The sequence below is a fragment of the Mercurialis annua genome, linkage group LG5 (assembly GCF_937616625.2).
Source record: "Mercurialis annua linkage group LG5, ddMerAnnu1.2, whole genome shotgun sequence".
NCBI classification, from domain to species: Eukaryota; Viridiplantae; Streptophyta; class Magnoliopsida; order Malpighiales; family Euphorbiaceae; genus Mercurialis; species Mercurialis annua.
Window position 1 is genome coordinate 6789361 of NC_065574.1, and position 16004 is coordinate 6805364.

Below are 16004 nucleotides of genomic sequence, written 5' to 3' on the forward strand. Positions count from 1 at the left end.
AGTGGATTCACCGGCTTGGTTTTAAAACACTGTTTATAAGCTACAATGGCTTTTATATCGTTTTCCTGATCACATCCTAGTCTAACTCTTCTATTTTGCAACGATCAATCAACTATACACATTGCTCATAACTCAATGTTTTATGAACGCACAAAATATATCGAAATTGATTGTCAATTATTTTAAGAATTAGTGGTTAAAGGTGTCGGTCATCTTCTTCGTGTAGCTTCAACTGCTCAATTAGGTGCGTATTTTACTAAAGGCCTAATTACTTAAAAAAAACCCACCTTATAACATTTTTTTGTTTATACCCTCACGTAGGAAAAAGTTCATTTGTACCTTTTTTTTTATTTTTTGTTTTCATCTCTATCCTAAAATTTAAATTTTTGACAAATAAATTAATTAAAGGATGAAAATATTATAAATGATTAATAATATTAATGTTTAATTAGAATATAAGCTAAATATAAAGGATCATTTTGAATATTTTTTTAAATAAAAAGAGGTCAAATTAGCTCTTTAGGGTAGAGACAAAAATAAAAAATAAAAATAAAAAGATACAAATAAATTTTTTTTTAGATTAGGTGTATAAATAAATAAATGTTATAAGGTGATAATTTTTTAAGTAATTAGGCCTTTATTAAATTGTTTTCTCTTATTATTCTTGTTGGTGCTACATTTAAACTTTGCATACAAAATATGTATGCAATTTGAAGGGTGCTATTAAAGCTTATATCAGCTCAACTTTTTTATTGTTATATACTACTCGGCATTAGGCTAGGATTGGTGATGTCATTTCAAGTTATTTTATTTTATTGGTATATAAGCATTTTGCTGTTCTCCAAATTAGGAATAATACATTTTTTAATCTTTAAGCTTGTATTTATTAACTCATTCAACCTCTTGTCTTTCAGTTTAATCTATTTAATATCTCAATTTGTAAATTTTGCCTATTTAATTTTTAAAATTATCATTTTTTAATTATTTTATCCTCTTCTTTATCAGATAGACCAAACATATGGTTATAAACCAAAAAAAGAGCGTGCATATATATTTTTAGCTAACATGTCATAGAGTTAATGCGTATTTTTGACCTCTAAATTTATTCTATTTCACACATTTAACCCCTCTACCTTCTGGTTCAACTCATTTGACTCTTTATTTTGGTGATGTAACATTTTTACCATACCATTACATTTGTGTCTTACTCTATTTTAAAAATTAAACAAATAAAATTTATAAAAGACGACATTTTAAGTTAAATTAAAAGATATGGGTTAGATGGGTTTATGAGTACAAATTCATGGGTCAAAAAATACATATCAAGCCCTCCAAATTATAATTGAAAATTATATATTCCCATTAATTGTTTAAATTTTGTATATTTGTATTTGAAAATAAATAGATACATAACATGTTAGAACCCGTTGAAATAAAATAAATTAATAAACTTAAATTTATGGTAAATTTTACTAAAACAATTAATTATCAATTTTTTTTCTAAATTTTAAAAGATATATTAAAAACAAATAAATAACAGATTTGAAATAATTAATAAAAAAGGCAAAAGAATTATTTGATCCAACAATAATACAAAATAAATCCATAATCTCGTTATAAAATAGAGTTGAATAATTTAAAAGCGGAATCTATTCTAAAATTCATGTATTCTTTTTTTTCTTTACTTCGTCATAGTTATTTTTATTTTTATTTGGTTTTTATACTTTAAAAAAATAATTCATGAACTCTTTATTTTAGCAAAAATGTGAAAATGTGAGAGACTAAAGTAAAATGGTTTTTAAAAGTACAAAAAGTAAGTAAATAAATGAAAGAATTTTATAAAATTGTTTCCGAAAATACATGAACCAAATAAAGAAATAAAAACGCCTAGAAATGAAGTAAAAAGAAAATACAAAAATTTAAGTGAAGTCTTAAACTTTTTCTTCCTTTTTTGGTCATAGAAGTCATAATATTTTCAATTATTAGGATTTGGTAAAGAATAAACATGTAAAATTCTCAAAATAAAAGTAACTAAATGTTCATTTACTATTTTTAACTCTATAATCTTATCCTAAACATTTTTTTAGAAAATTAAGGTGTTTATTTACTAATTATAACTCTATAATCTTATCTTAAAACTTCTTTTAAGAGAATTATAAGGCAAAAATTGAGGTATTTATCTTTATGAATTATCCTTTAATTAATCAATTATCCACATTTTTTAGCAGCTAAACAAGGATCAATTATCTTAGCAAAATTAAACAAATCACAACCATAGATTTCTACTACAACATCCTATTTTATTGCATGTCATTCACGTGTCAATTTCTTATCAAAATTATTTTTTGCTTTAATTTAAAATAAAAATAAAAAGGATAATTACCATTTTTCAGAATTTCTTTTTCATTAATTTACGCGCCAATTTCCTGACAGTTTTTTTATCCACAATAAACACGGGCACGTGTCCCTAGTTTACCATTTCTATGGGCTTATTTATATTGGTTTTGCGGTTTGGTCCTTGTATTTCTTGTTAATTTTTATTTTGGTGTCTTTTCCTGCTTGTCCATTCTGATTTTTTTTTTTGTCAAGTTGAATAAAAAGGACATTCACCACTTGATTTAATTATCAATTTTAATAGTTGGTGTTTTTGCTTTTGTAAGTTAAATAAGTGAAGATGTGGATAAAAATTCCTATTGCTACATCAATTCTAAATTTTAATTATTTCACTATAACAAGATTATATTTCATATCAACGTCAAAATATCTAAAATGGAGATTTAATTTTCAGTTTTGAATTTGACCTTTTATTTCAATTCAAAGAAAAAAAAATCATATTCTATAATTCAATTTCATATTGTTCAGCTTTGACAATGAATTTTACATTCTAATATAATTTTTAATAGTCATATTACAAAAAATCTAAAGAACTTTACATATGATATAATTAATTTATATTTGATTCTCTATGTCTAATGACTATTTGTAAGTATTACTTTTAAGATTAAATAAGTAGTTTGACAATAACATAAGGTGTTATCAATGTGAAACTAATCTGTAATCGACTCATTCACACGCAAACAAAGTAAATTGTTGAATCATGGCCAGCATACTAAAATAATATTACAATAATTTGTGAAGTTCTTCTTCTGCCTTGTACCCCGAGCAATAAAATATTAGCATTGGACTAAATCCTGTATAGAAAATTAGTCATCAATTTAGTTACTTTCACATGGATTATGACATTAAAATATCGAAATATAAATTAGATTCTTTTTAAATGTCAATTATACATCAATTGTAAAAATCAAGATCTAGGGGTATAAATACCACAAAACATAAAAGTTAATGCCAAGTTGACACTCTCTCACAATAAGTGAGGCAAAGTAGAAATTTGTAAGAACATAGAATACACATCTTAAAGTATTTATTTTTATTTACTCATATGATAATAAATAAATCACCATTTATGAAGTATAGTTTAAGTAGTATAAACGCATGAGTTGTAATTAAATAGTATAAATTTTTGATATATTTTTCTAAAAAAATATTAACTACGTGTTTAACTATTTAGTTTTTATATATACATGCATATGTGATTCTATATATATACTTCTTATAAAAAAATATTGTCACAAATATTTTAATATTTCTTTATTTTTTTTAAATAAATTATTATAAAACCACTATATTTAATATTGAAATAACTCATTTTAAAGTCCCTAAATAATACATGTTTAGTTTATCTGGTCTTTAAACTATTTTTTGTTCTTATCTGGTCCTTAAACTAAGCGAAAACGCATTTTTAAGTTTCTGAATGATAAAAATGACATTTTTTTATTTTCAAAAATGCAAATTCATACCCTAAACAGCGTCGTTTTTGACAGTCAGGGACTAGAAAATGATTTTTCGCTAAATTAAAGGATCAGATAAGAACAAAAAATAGTTTAAGGACTAGATAAATAAAACAAGTATAGTTGAAGAATCTGAAAATGAGTTTTTTCTTTAATATTTATACAATAAAAAATTAAAAATATTCTAATTATTTTATTTTTAACTAATAGCAAGAAAGATATTTTTTTATGAGACATTAAATGACAATATCTTTTTATCTTATACGATGAAGTGAACAATATTTTATGCACATTTAAGATCTAATATAAAATTTTACTTTTTAAAAAAATATTTTTAGATTTGTCAACATCATATACTGAAAGAATAAAAAAATCATTAGTTAAAATAAAATATCAAAAAAAATCATATCAATTAAATTGGAGACAATAGACTTTATAAATGCCAATTATACACCAATAATTGAATCAAGTTGAGGGGTATCAATAAAACAAAATATAAAAACTGATGCCAAAATAAAATTTTATAAAAATAGAGAATATTCTCAAAATAAACCCCTTAAATTTAAAATATTTATACATAGATGGTAAATTTTAGAATAAAAGAAAAGTCAGTTTCAATCCATATTCAATTATGACTTGGACAAGCCAAGATAAGCATAGAATTCGTTTCTCTTTCTATCTCTAGAATTTGCCACGTATACACATCATCACCATCACATAAAAACTCTACTCTTCTTTTGGATAAGGACCCATAGCCTATATCTGACCTTTAATTTGTTTTAAATTTTCCGTTTTTTATCTATAAATACTCCATACGTTATCTCCTGCAAATCAACACTCACTCTTAAAATTTTTTATTATTATTTTTTTCAGTGAATTTTTCGAATCATTGAGGAGACATTCACCAACTTTTTTTATTTATAAAATTGGCCCACAACTATTTTTTTCTGCCCACTGTTTTGTGATCGATTCTGTTTGTATAAAGGGATTTCTGGGTTTTGGTTGGATTGAGTTATTTGGTTGATTCTTGAAGAAAAAATGGCGACGGCTTCTGTGGGTTTGATCGGAGGAAATGGGTGCGGCGGTTCTTCGAGTTCTTGGTTTCAAATCAAGAACCGGAAGAAGAAGAATAATATGGGGAGGAATCGGGTCAATTTTTATTGTGTTTCTTCTAATTCGGTTGCGGATCCTTATAAGACTCTTCGGATTCAACCCGGTGCTTCTGAATCTGATGTCAAGAAAGCTTTTAGGCAGCTTGCTTTGCAGGTTTTTAATTTTTTTTAAACTTTAAATTTGAGATGCTTGAGTGATGGAATTTAATTATTTTTTAAAAATTATTTACTAATGATTTGATTTTGATTTTGTTTTACAGTATCATCCGGATGTTTGTAGAGGAAACAATTGTGGAGTGCAGTTTAGTCGGATTAACGAAGCCTACGATGTATGTTCAGTATTTAATTATTTTTCCAGTCTGTTAATTTTCTTTGTTTGGTTTGTGTGATTAGGGTTGGTTTATTTTGTTAATTGTTATTTGAAATCAAAGTTACCACTTTGGCTAGTAACCCAATAGAAATTAGGCTATTATTTAGCTATAGATACAAGAATAATTTCAATTGTTTTGCAAAACAAAATAAAATCATGCTGAGCTAACTTTATCTTAATTAGTAGTAGAATTTATGAGGAATTATTTAGAATTAAAATAAAAAACACTTTGAGAAATAAGAGATTGGTGATGCCCCTTTTAACTGATCTATGTATTCAGAACATTAATGTAATCTTATTCTATATTTTTCTTTTAAAAAAATAATTTGATTACGAGTAATCATTACCCAAATGGCCTAATGTCTTAAAAAACCCCGACCTTTTAGCCCCTTTTCAATCATACTCTGACTTTGAAAATTTGTCAATTTTACCCTATTTTGCATTTTTGTGTTTCAATTGTACCCTGAAAAATTAAATTAACGTCTTTTGTGTTTGGAAATTTGTTTAAAACATTCTCCATGTCTCGCATATATTAATTGTATATTTTTAAAATTTATTTAAATTTATTTAAAATAATTAAGAATTTAAATTAGTGTTAATTTGATTATGGTTTTTAGTTAGTTTTTAAAAATAAAAGACATATTTGTACATTTTTGAATAAAAAAAATTTAATTTCATGTTTAGACTTAATTAATTGAATGATTTCATCATTTAAGTAAAAAAATTAACAAAAATTAAAATATTGGGGTACAATTGAAAACGGAAAATTCAAAAGTGGGTAAAATTGACAAATTTTCAACGTCGGAGTGGAATTGAAAAAAAGTTTAAAGGTGAGGGGTTTTTGAGTGATTATGCCTACCCAAATTATATAAAAAAAAAATAGCACTACAACACAAAATTTTAATTATAGTAATTTTAAATACTAATTTTTAGTTTTTACAACTTGAGTTACCTATTGAATTTTCGATACACTTGTGCTTATATTATTACTAATTTTCGGTGTCCACATTAATCATATTGAAAATTCAATCGGTGAATTGAATTGCAAAATAATTGAAGTTTGTGTTTGAAATTATTTTAGTTGAAAATCTGTGTTGTAATTGTAATATACGCTAAATTTTGTAATTTTATTTATAATTAATTTCGAAAATAATATTATTATATAATTTTAGGAATAGTGTCATAAAAGTGTATTCAAAGATTGATACCTTGCACCAACTATATGACCCCATTCCAATAACTCTTTTTTGTATGTTTATTATAATGGGGAACATGAATTGAAATTCTCTATACCTAACCCGTACACATTCCAATCATAGAGTTCCATAAAAAAGGGTAAAAGTGTGGTCTACATGACATGGGCTTTTGGGTTTATTTGGTTCTCATTTTAATATGGTCCATTGAGGGCCCTTTCATGTTTAGAATATAGCTTTGGATATGAATTCAACACATTCAATTCCTAGAATGCATATGATTTTAGTTACTACTAAATATTTGAATTAATCTAATTATTCAATGTGCAATATTCCAGATTGTGATGAGTACTCTGAGGGGAGAAGTAGACGGATCGCAGATGTTCGACTCATACGAGCCCTCCGATCAAGGAATCGATGAGCCGATGAGAGGGATGGATAACGATCCGGAATGGGACATGTGGGAAGAATGGATGGGATGGGAAGGAGCTGGTATTAGAGACTACACATCTCATATTAATCCTTACATTTGAGCTGGAAAATTACAATTGTAAATAAATTGATCATATTGTAATGTACATTTAATTATTTACCGAGGAAAACCCACCCACGTGAATTATGCAACTCAACCTTGTCAAGAAGATAAAAAAGATTGATAAGGTTGTGTTTGTTGTATATAAATTAATGTGGGGGTTAAAGTGGTTATTTTTTCTGTATAGAAAGTGGTCGAGTTTGCATCACTTTTCTGCAAATGAAAAAGTTAGAACCAAATAATTTAGAATATTGCATTTATATAGTTTGAACATTCAGCATTAGAGGTGAGAATGGAAGGTTGTGAAAAATTTGAACAAAAATCGAATCAAATTAAATTATTCCGTTTGATTGATTTTTTTGATTCAAGTTGAAAATTACCTAAAGTATTATGTTTAAAATCAAGTTTGATCTAAAAATTAAAAAAATATGGACTAAGTTTAAATGAAATATGTTCTAAATTAAATAATTAACTAAAGTATTTTTTCCTGTTTCTCTAAAAATTTAAAAAAAATATGTTCGGTTCACGGATTCATATAGAATGGTTATTATTTATTTTAATTAATGTGATTTTGTAGAAGGCATAATTTTTTCAAAAATAAAGAACAATTATTTCTTTTCATAAGCGAATATAGCTATTGTTGTTTCTAAATTTTATCGGTGTTACAACTAGATTTGATTAATGATGTTCATTTGATCTGTCTATATCTGTTTATCTTTGATTAGAATTGAATATTTAGTTTTATTACTAAATTTATATTTGGTCAGTCACTTAACATTATGAACCTTTTTTTTATAATTGGAAATGGAAGAGTGATTGTGAGAGAAATTGATCGCACAACCTAATAGAATGATGTCCTACATGTGTATCATTTAATCAATATTTTAAAAAATAATATGGCAATTTAAAATTAATTCATGAATTGGACTTATTAAATAAAAAGATTTTAAAAATATAAGCTTTTTTTGTTTCTTGCAAATCTATTCAAAGCTTTCAAATTTACAAATATATCTCAATTTGATAATTTCGTGGCAATTTCATGCAATTTTTCTCATCAATTTTAATTATTTTAATTTTCAGTTGACTTTCTAATTCTAATTAATTTTATAATGTGTTTTAGTTGTTGACTAATTTTTTAATTTTATTTTTTCATAGTTGAGAGACCATAAGAAAAAATATATAAAATTTAAGAACTATCAAAACACGTATAGAGACTAATTATAGATTTAGCCTAAAACTTTTGTGCAATTAAATCATTAATGAAAGTATTTATCTCCTTTTCCAGTCTGCTAATTTTCTTTGTTTGGATTGTGTGATTTGTGTTGCTTATTTTGTTAATTGTTTGTTTGAAATCAAATCTACCACTTTGGCTAGTAATCCAATAGAAATTTAGCTATAATCTCTATAGATATATAAATCCAGAATAATCTCAGTATTTTTTTCATTAAAATCATGCTGAGGTCACTTTATCTAAAATTTTAGTATAATTTAAAAAAAGAATTATTTAGAATGAAAAAGAAATTTGAGAAATAAGAGATTGTTGATGCTCATTCTAATTGAAGGACAAACTTCTAACTCACTTTAGACTTTAGAAAACCTAAACCTAAAACCTTATTACCATATAAACCGGCCTTAACAAACCAATCAAGAGGGAACCAGAATGGCACCAAAGAGTATGAATCAAATAAAAAAATCAAACATAAACTCTAAATTTGCCAAGTGTTGGCCGAACCATCCAAATTACACACCCCCAGTCTAAAATCAAGCTAATACGTTTCAATTAATCAAGAACAAAATATACTTCGATTTAGCGCTGACTCTTCATCCGAATAGCCTGAAAACAAGTTAAGAACTCAAAAAGTAACCCATTACTCTTATGTTATCACTTTTTTATATCATATATTTATGTCAATTATATTTCAATTATATAATATAGGGTGCATGATTAGCTGTTTTTCCAGTAAAATTGCAATAAACCGCTATAACTGTTGTAATTTCCATGATTTGCTATGCTTTCGATCTTAATATATTTTAGGATAGTTTTTACTGTTTTTTTTGTATTTATTTTAAACATATATTATTCCATACCTTTAATTGCGCGTTGTAACTGTATTATTCCGCCGCCACATTGATGTTCTGGTGTTGTCGGTCCTTCCAGTGTCGGCGCCAGATCATCTAGCACCGACGTTCTTCGCTCTAGACTCTCCCAAATTTTTATTTCCAGTTGTAATCAGTATTCATTCTTTGAGAGAAAAAAGGGACTTAGTCCGACCCAAAAATGAATAGAAAGTGGGGCGAGGGTCTTTCGTTAAAGGGAGAAAGGGTGGGTTTTTATGTTTTCGGCCCGTTTGAGCTCGACATTGGGGTCCGTTTGAGCCCACAGACTTGTAATAATTGTAGGATATTATTTATGTAATTTCTTGAACCCATTCTAATCAGCATCAGTCAGCCAACTTAGATCTAGTGGACTACCACACCATTATGGGCTTCGTAGCCCAAGCCGCCGGACCAGCAACTTTCAGACCAAATTTCCGATTTGTTAGAAATCGGAATGGATCCTGGTTTTGGACCAGAAGACTCGCATTGATTAGAGGAAGAACTTTAGTATTCTGCCTGGATCCCGAATCCGACCGCAGAGACAGATAGACGATAGACATAAGAGTTTAAAGGTTTTAAAAAAGTATTTCTAACCTTTTATATATATATAACCTTCAAATCAATATGTTTTCATTGTTTATCGCTTTTTAAGTATGTCCAAACCCCCATTTAGCAGGCTAAATAAGATAATCACGTTAATTAGCTATAAATCTAGCAAATAACTTAAAGATCTTAGGATTGTCATGAAAATGTAATTAGAGGTTTTAAAGGCTTTCAAAATGATATAACTTAAATCAATCTCACATATACATCCGACTTAAATTTTGTGCTCACATGTCAGTCCAAATCGAGTCATATGCATATCATGCATGCTTTCTAGTTTTTTCATTTCCAGTTTTAGAGATTTGTTTACTTTCCATCAGTGTATCATATGAACTATTATGTATGTTGATATGAGATATTGCAGATACGTCTTCTAAATCGATATGGTCAATAAGTCAAGTACAAGAGTTTTAGTAGTGTCCATGAATCCGGTCTTTTGTACTGATGCATGATGATCTCACCCATAAAGTTGTGAGGTAGTCTAGTCAATATAAACGGTATTCTTATTTGAGTTAAGTGGCGACTCCGTTATTTTTAAAACTCAATCCAAGATCAACTATAAGTCTGGGCCAGCGCCCTCCAAACTCGCTCCGCTTACACACAATATGTAAAATAAGATTTCAGCTGGCCAGCCATGTCATTAATTTTTGAAAGAATAAAATAGAAATTTAAGAGGAATATAGTTATAAATTACGTTTAGAAACTATATGGTAAACTTGTTTATGGAGTTGAGTATTCGCTGAGGCTTGCCCAATCCCAGTCTTTAGAAACGGGCTTTGGACAATGATTTTTATTTTAAGTCTGTCCCGAGCCTGAATCCAAAAAAAATCTGTTATTTTATAGGCGGGTTCGAATTTGCATTTTTATAGATAAACCCTCCTAAGTCCGGCCTGAACTCGCAATAATATAGCGTTAGGGCCGGGGTTGGACAGGAAGTATAAAGATCGAGCCGAGTTTAGACTTGTATAAAAAATTAAAAACCCCGGCAGGCGCTGCCCGAGCCCAGTCCGACGCGGCCCATGAAGAGGTCAACTATAAGGGTAGAGAGATAAAAATCGAGGAACTGTTATTGCATATTACCCATATTAAGCCATGGCCGCTGAATTTCGACTAGGACCATACTACTAAGCGAACTAGGTTACGAACTGCGTGGTGTTTGGCTGTGGTTCAAAGTATTTATACAAACTGCACGGACATAACTGATTAACTGACCAACTTTTAGAAATATTTATTACTAATCACTAACCCATCTTAAATTCATGAATTAAAGGTCAATTATAGTTTTAGATTTTGATTGATTCTTCTATGATTTCCTTTTTAACATCGATTTTATAGCTTCAGTACTGCTCCTCTATCACACGTCACTGAAATCAGGTACTTCCACTGATCCTCACGAATCTAGGGTTTTGATTTTCAGTTTTGATGTTGTTATTATTATATTATCATTCTTATATTATTGAATTCCCAAGGAGAAATCCTTCTTGTATTTAATTCACTTAAACCCATGAATTTTAGTACTAATTTTTGTGTGGTTTGCTTTTTGTTGAATTGGGTAATTTTCAAAATTTGGATTACTTTGTGCTACTCATGATACTGAACTAGAATTTGGATAACTTTGTGTAAAGAAATTAAAATTTTAATCAAAAGCTGTTAAAAATGAGTCCTTTTTTGTACCCAGTATTGTAATAATGGTAGATAGTTAAATAAATTGATGGGTGTGTGTATGTTTTTATCTACATTGTGTTTACCAGCAATTGGAGCTTGGCACTGATGCCGGATCTCAAAGAACGTCTCCTCCCACCGAAACCTGCATCGGCTATAAATCTTAGAGATGCTTCTTATAGAGCGTCCGCTTCTGGGCGTCAACCTTTTCAAGGAATGGATGTTTTGGGTTTGAAGAAACGTGGCCAAGGGCTTCGATCTTGGATTCGTGTTGAGTCTTCTGGAAATTCTCAAGTCATTGAGGTTGATAAGTTCACTATGATGCGTCGTTGTGATTTACCGGCTCGTGATCTTCGTTTGCTTGATCCTTTGTTTGTTTATCCTTCTACGATTCTTGGTAGAGAGAAGGCTATAGTTGTGAATTTGGAGCAGATTCGGTGTATAATTACGGCTGATGAGGTTTTGCTCCTAAATTCGCTTGATAGCTATGTGTTGCAGTATGTAGTGGAGTTACAACGGCGACTGACAGCACCTGGAGTAAATGAGGTTTGGCAGTCAGAAGGTCCTGAGTTGAATAGAAGGAGAAGCAGGAATTTTGATAGGAGTTTCGATAATGGATTTGGGAATCCATCCCCTGATTATTTGCCCTTCGAGTTTAGGGCTCTTGAAGTAGCTTTGGAAGCTGCCTGTACATTTCTAGATTCTCAGGTGTGTAAAAGAGAGCTTTATATTTAAAGTATGCATAATTTGATTTTGTGGTCTTGAATTTGGCTAGGATTAGTAAAGCAAGAAAACAAAAGCGTGGTGCAGGTCTAGCTGTCAGTTAGTTTTTCACTACCAATATTTGGACTTGAATTACATTTTCTTCTCTTTGAACTGTTTCTGGAAACAATAAGTAAAAACGTTTACCAAAGGACTGAAAAAACTGACTAAATATTAGGTGTGCCGGTTAAGGTTGAGAACAACAATTTTGTGCAGAAATGTTTGTTAGTACTGTTTGCATATTTTCCTCCCATATCTTACTTTGGTGTGGAAGCTAGCTAGTGTTTTCTGTGGACGCCTATTGCCTCGTTCATGTTGTGTCCTATTACATGGCATGACAGGCATTCTGTAACATCCATGTTGACCATTTCGACAAGCCCTGTTTCTCCTTCGCTGTTTGTGATTGTCCTGGTAGAAGCGTGCTTTTCAAGTTCTACTGACTATATGATGAGTGCTTTATAACAATTTCCCATATTCAAGAATTCAATGACAATTTAAAAAATATGTGGATGAACATTTTTATTAGAGATAATATTCTTGGACGAATAAAAATTGAAATATGAACTTTTATTTGATGGAGGGTACACTTTATGATTGCTCGCCAGAAGAGACCGCATGTGTCACAATCTAGGTTGAGTAGACACAAGTATATTAAACTAGTATATATCAAATTGATTGCTGGAGCTTTCTTCTTTTTTTGATTGAGTACTTATTTCAGGGCATATCTTAAAGATGTCTAACAAATGTTGAGGTTTGATGTCTGTAGAAAATGTTAGAGCAAATTAACAACTTATCTGTATCTTTATTTTCCCCTTGTGGTTCTAAGGATCTTACTCTTAATTAATTTGAGATTTGCGTTGTGAACAGTAGATAACAATGAAATATTATAGGATCATAGGAACTAACCTTGTCGGCTGCGCTCTAGGTTACAGATGATCATGAGTTGCATAGTGATTTATTGCACCGTCTTAGTGGCCTTCTGGCGTGCAACTATTGATGTCCTGGTGAAAGAGGGATAATGTACCAGCATTACATATATTAACATAATATCATAGATTTTCAGGGCTTAAGATGTGATCTGAATGCTTCTAAAGTTTGTTTTTTCTTCCTAAACATATATAGTTAAAAAGTTAAAAAGTATTCAGTAGCTCCCAGCTTTGGCCGTAAGCAACTTATGGTACTCACAGAATCACACACACACAACGAGTACATAGTTCTGTTATCAGTTGATTTAAATCGCACTTATTCCATCGAGAAAAGATTTTCGTAAAATTTCTTTACTCTTGTATATGAATTTCACTTCCATAATCATGCATTGTGCCTGAACTTGTTGCAGCCAAATATACTTCCGTTGTTTCATTCTGTGTAGTTTTTCTGTTCCATTTGTTTTTTTTTTCGGGTTAATCAATTAGGGTAACTCTCTGGAGTTTAAAGGTACCATAGATTTCTGTTCCACTTGTGTTTTCTCTGGTTAGAATTCTGTAACTTTATCAAGTTTATAGTTACTGAAACTTGGCAAATTCCAAAGGCAGCAGAACTAGAGATTGAAGCATACCCATTACTAGATGAGCTGACTTCAAAGATCAGTACATTAAACTTGGAACGTGCGCGGCGGTTGAAAAGTAGACTTGTTGCCTTGACCAGGAGAGTTCAGAAAGTACAGTATTTTACTTATTTTTCTTTTACCAGCTAGTAATTTAAATTATTACCTTTGGCTCCATTATTGTGATTTTTTGAAATTATAACATCTAGGTTAGGGACGAGATAGAGCAGCTCATGGATGATGATGGAGATATGGCTGAAATGTATCTCACTGAAAAGAAAGGCCGCATGGAATCATCATTCTATGGTGATCAGTCTTTGCTGGGATTTAGATCAAATGACGGTGGCATTTCTGTTTCTGCACCGGTATCTCCTATTTCATCACCACCTGACTCCCGGAGGCTTGAGAAAAGCTTGAGTATTGCAAGGAGCCGGCATGATAGCATGAAGAGCTCAGAAGGTGCTACAGAGAGTATAGAGCAGCTGGAGATGTTGCTGGAAGCATATTTTGTCGTTATAGATAGCACCCTAAACAAGCTAACATCGGTAAAAACAGCTATTACATTTAGTTCTTGTAAGATATCTTTCAGATTATGGAGACATTAATTCCTGTCATACTTATTTCAGTTGAAGGAGTATATTGATGACACAGAGGATTTCATCAACATTCAGTTGGTACATGTTCTTTTGCGTCTTTCTCTGTCTCCTTGATGTATATGCTTAATTTTAATCTCGGCAATTTAAGAAATCTTATTCATTCTGAGATCCTTTTGGATGGCCATGTAGTCTGTATTGAGGTTTAGTTGAGTCGAGTTGTACATTCTTCCATCTGTTTGATCATTTGACTTTATCAATTTAGAAACTAGCCAGTTTGATGTTATTCTATGTCTAACTGAAGCTTTTTTTTTTTTTTTTATTGTAGGATAATGTCCGGAACCAACTGATCCAATTTGAGCTTCTACTCACAACAGCGACATTTGTTGTTGCAATATTTGGAGTGGTAGCAGGTATTTTTGGCATGAATTTTTCGATACCATTGTTTGACGACCCAGGAGCATTTAAGTGGGTCCTCATTATTACTGGAGTAACTGGAATTTCCATATTTAGCGCATTCGTATGGTTCTTCAAGTACAGAAGACTGATGCCATTGTAGATACTTTAGGAAATGGCAATTAGACATGAATATATTTATTTCAAGCTGCTCTTTATTAATTTTTATACTCTGTATATGAAATTAAAGTTATATAATGGAAAGATGGCTCGTCATTGATTCGATTCTTCAATTTAGTTGTGACGGAACTTTCAGGGTATGTTTTAACTTGCTTCTATAATTTGAATGAATGTAAATTGGAGTTCTCATGATGCATTTTAGTCCTTGGAAGTTGAATGAAAGTGAAAATGATGTAAATGTTGCAACTAATCATGAAGCACTAAAAGGCTCACTATTAGGCAAAACTTATCTAAAGGTCCAAGTATTATTTGAGTTCTGTTCAGGAGGTCCTTAACAATCAATTTCACTATTTCTGATCCTTTTACAACTATTCTTTTGATTTTTTTTATCCCTATCTAGACAGAATGTAGCGTGTGGGTCTAAACACTTATGCATTCATCAGTCATCATGATCAACCTCACCCTTTGAGGTCAAATAGACGCTGCGGCATATGAAAGAAGTATGTATATGTGTATGAAAGAAGTGTGTATGTGTCTAGCTGATGATGATGCATAGTAATATTTAGGTTCGTCCATTTTAATGAGTAGCATTTGGATTCATCCAAGTTTTTGAACATAAAAATCGGAAGAGACAGTTGTGCAAAGATTAAAAAGAGTGAAATTGATTGTTGAGGATTTTATGTAAAGATTAAAAGGAGTGAAATTGATTGTTGAGTAAAAAAGTCGTATAGTACAAGAACCTCTAGATGAGTTTTGTCATCACTGTATTTGCAAATACTAACAGCCATAGGCGATTAGGCTCTCCATCTTGACCTGTATAATTTCTCCACAGGGCAATTGATCATATTCTGGAAACAGAATAGTATATCACCATGAAGCTGCTCATTTAAACACAAAAGAAAAGATAGAAGGAAGAGACCAACCAGTTCGAGTAGCAATGTAATGGTTAAATGTTGTTCATGGCTACTTATGCCTTGAAATTGGAACGGGGAGATCAGGTGGTTAAATGCCATTCATTACCACTTATGCCTCGAAACCAAAACAGAGACCTAAGGGAGCAAAAATACATACATCATCAACCAGAGAAATTCTTAAATAGACCGTGAATGT

General features: G+C 30.2%; 2 protein-coding genes across 2 annotated transcripts; both read left to right on the top strand.

Moving 5' to 3' along the window:
* Positions 1 to 4153: 4153 nt before the first annotated feature.
* On the top strand, positions 4154 to 7307 carry LOC126682557 (chaperone protein dnaJ 8, chloroplastic). The gene is made up of 3 exons (XM_050378276.2): positions 4154 to 5117; positions 5224 to 5292; positions 6865 to 7307. Exons 1-3 carry the CDS (start codon positions 4890 to 4892, stop codon positions 7057 to 7059), a joined length of 492 nt encoding a protein of 163 aa, XP_050234233.1. The 5' UTR covers positions 4154 to 4889; the 3' UTR covers positions 7060 to 7307.
* A 3538-nt stretch (positions 7308 to 10845) lies between these two features.
* LOC126682365 (magnesium transporter MRS2-1) lies at positions 10846 to 15007 on the top strand. The gene is made up of 6 exons (XM_050378018.2): positions 10846 to 11132; positions 11510 to 12128; positions 13711 to 13839; positions 13935 to 14270; positions 14352 to 14399; positions 14647 to 15007. Exons 2-6 carry the CDS (start codon positions 11529 to 11531, stop codon positions 14875 to 14877), a joined length of 1344 nt encoding a protein of 447 aa, XP_050233975.1. The 5' UTR covers positions 10846 to 11132; positions 11510 to 11528; the 3' UTR covers positions 14878 to 15007.
* Positions 15008 to 16004: the final 997 nt, after the last annotated feature.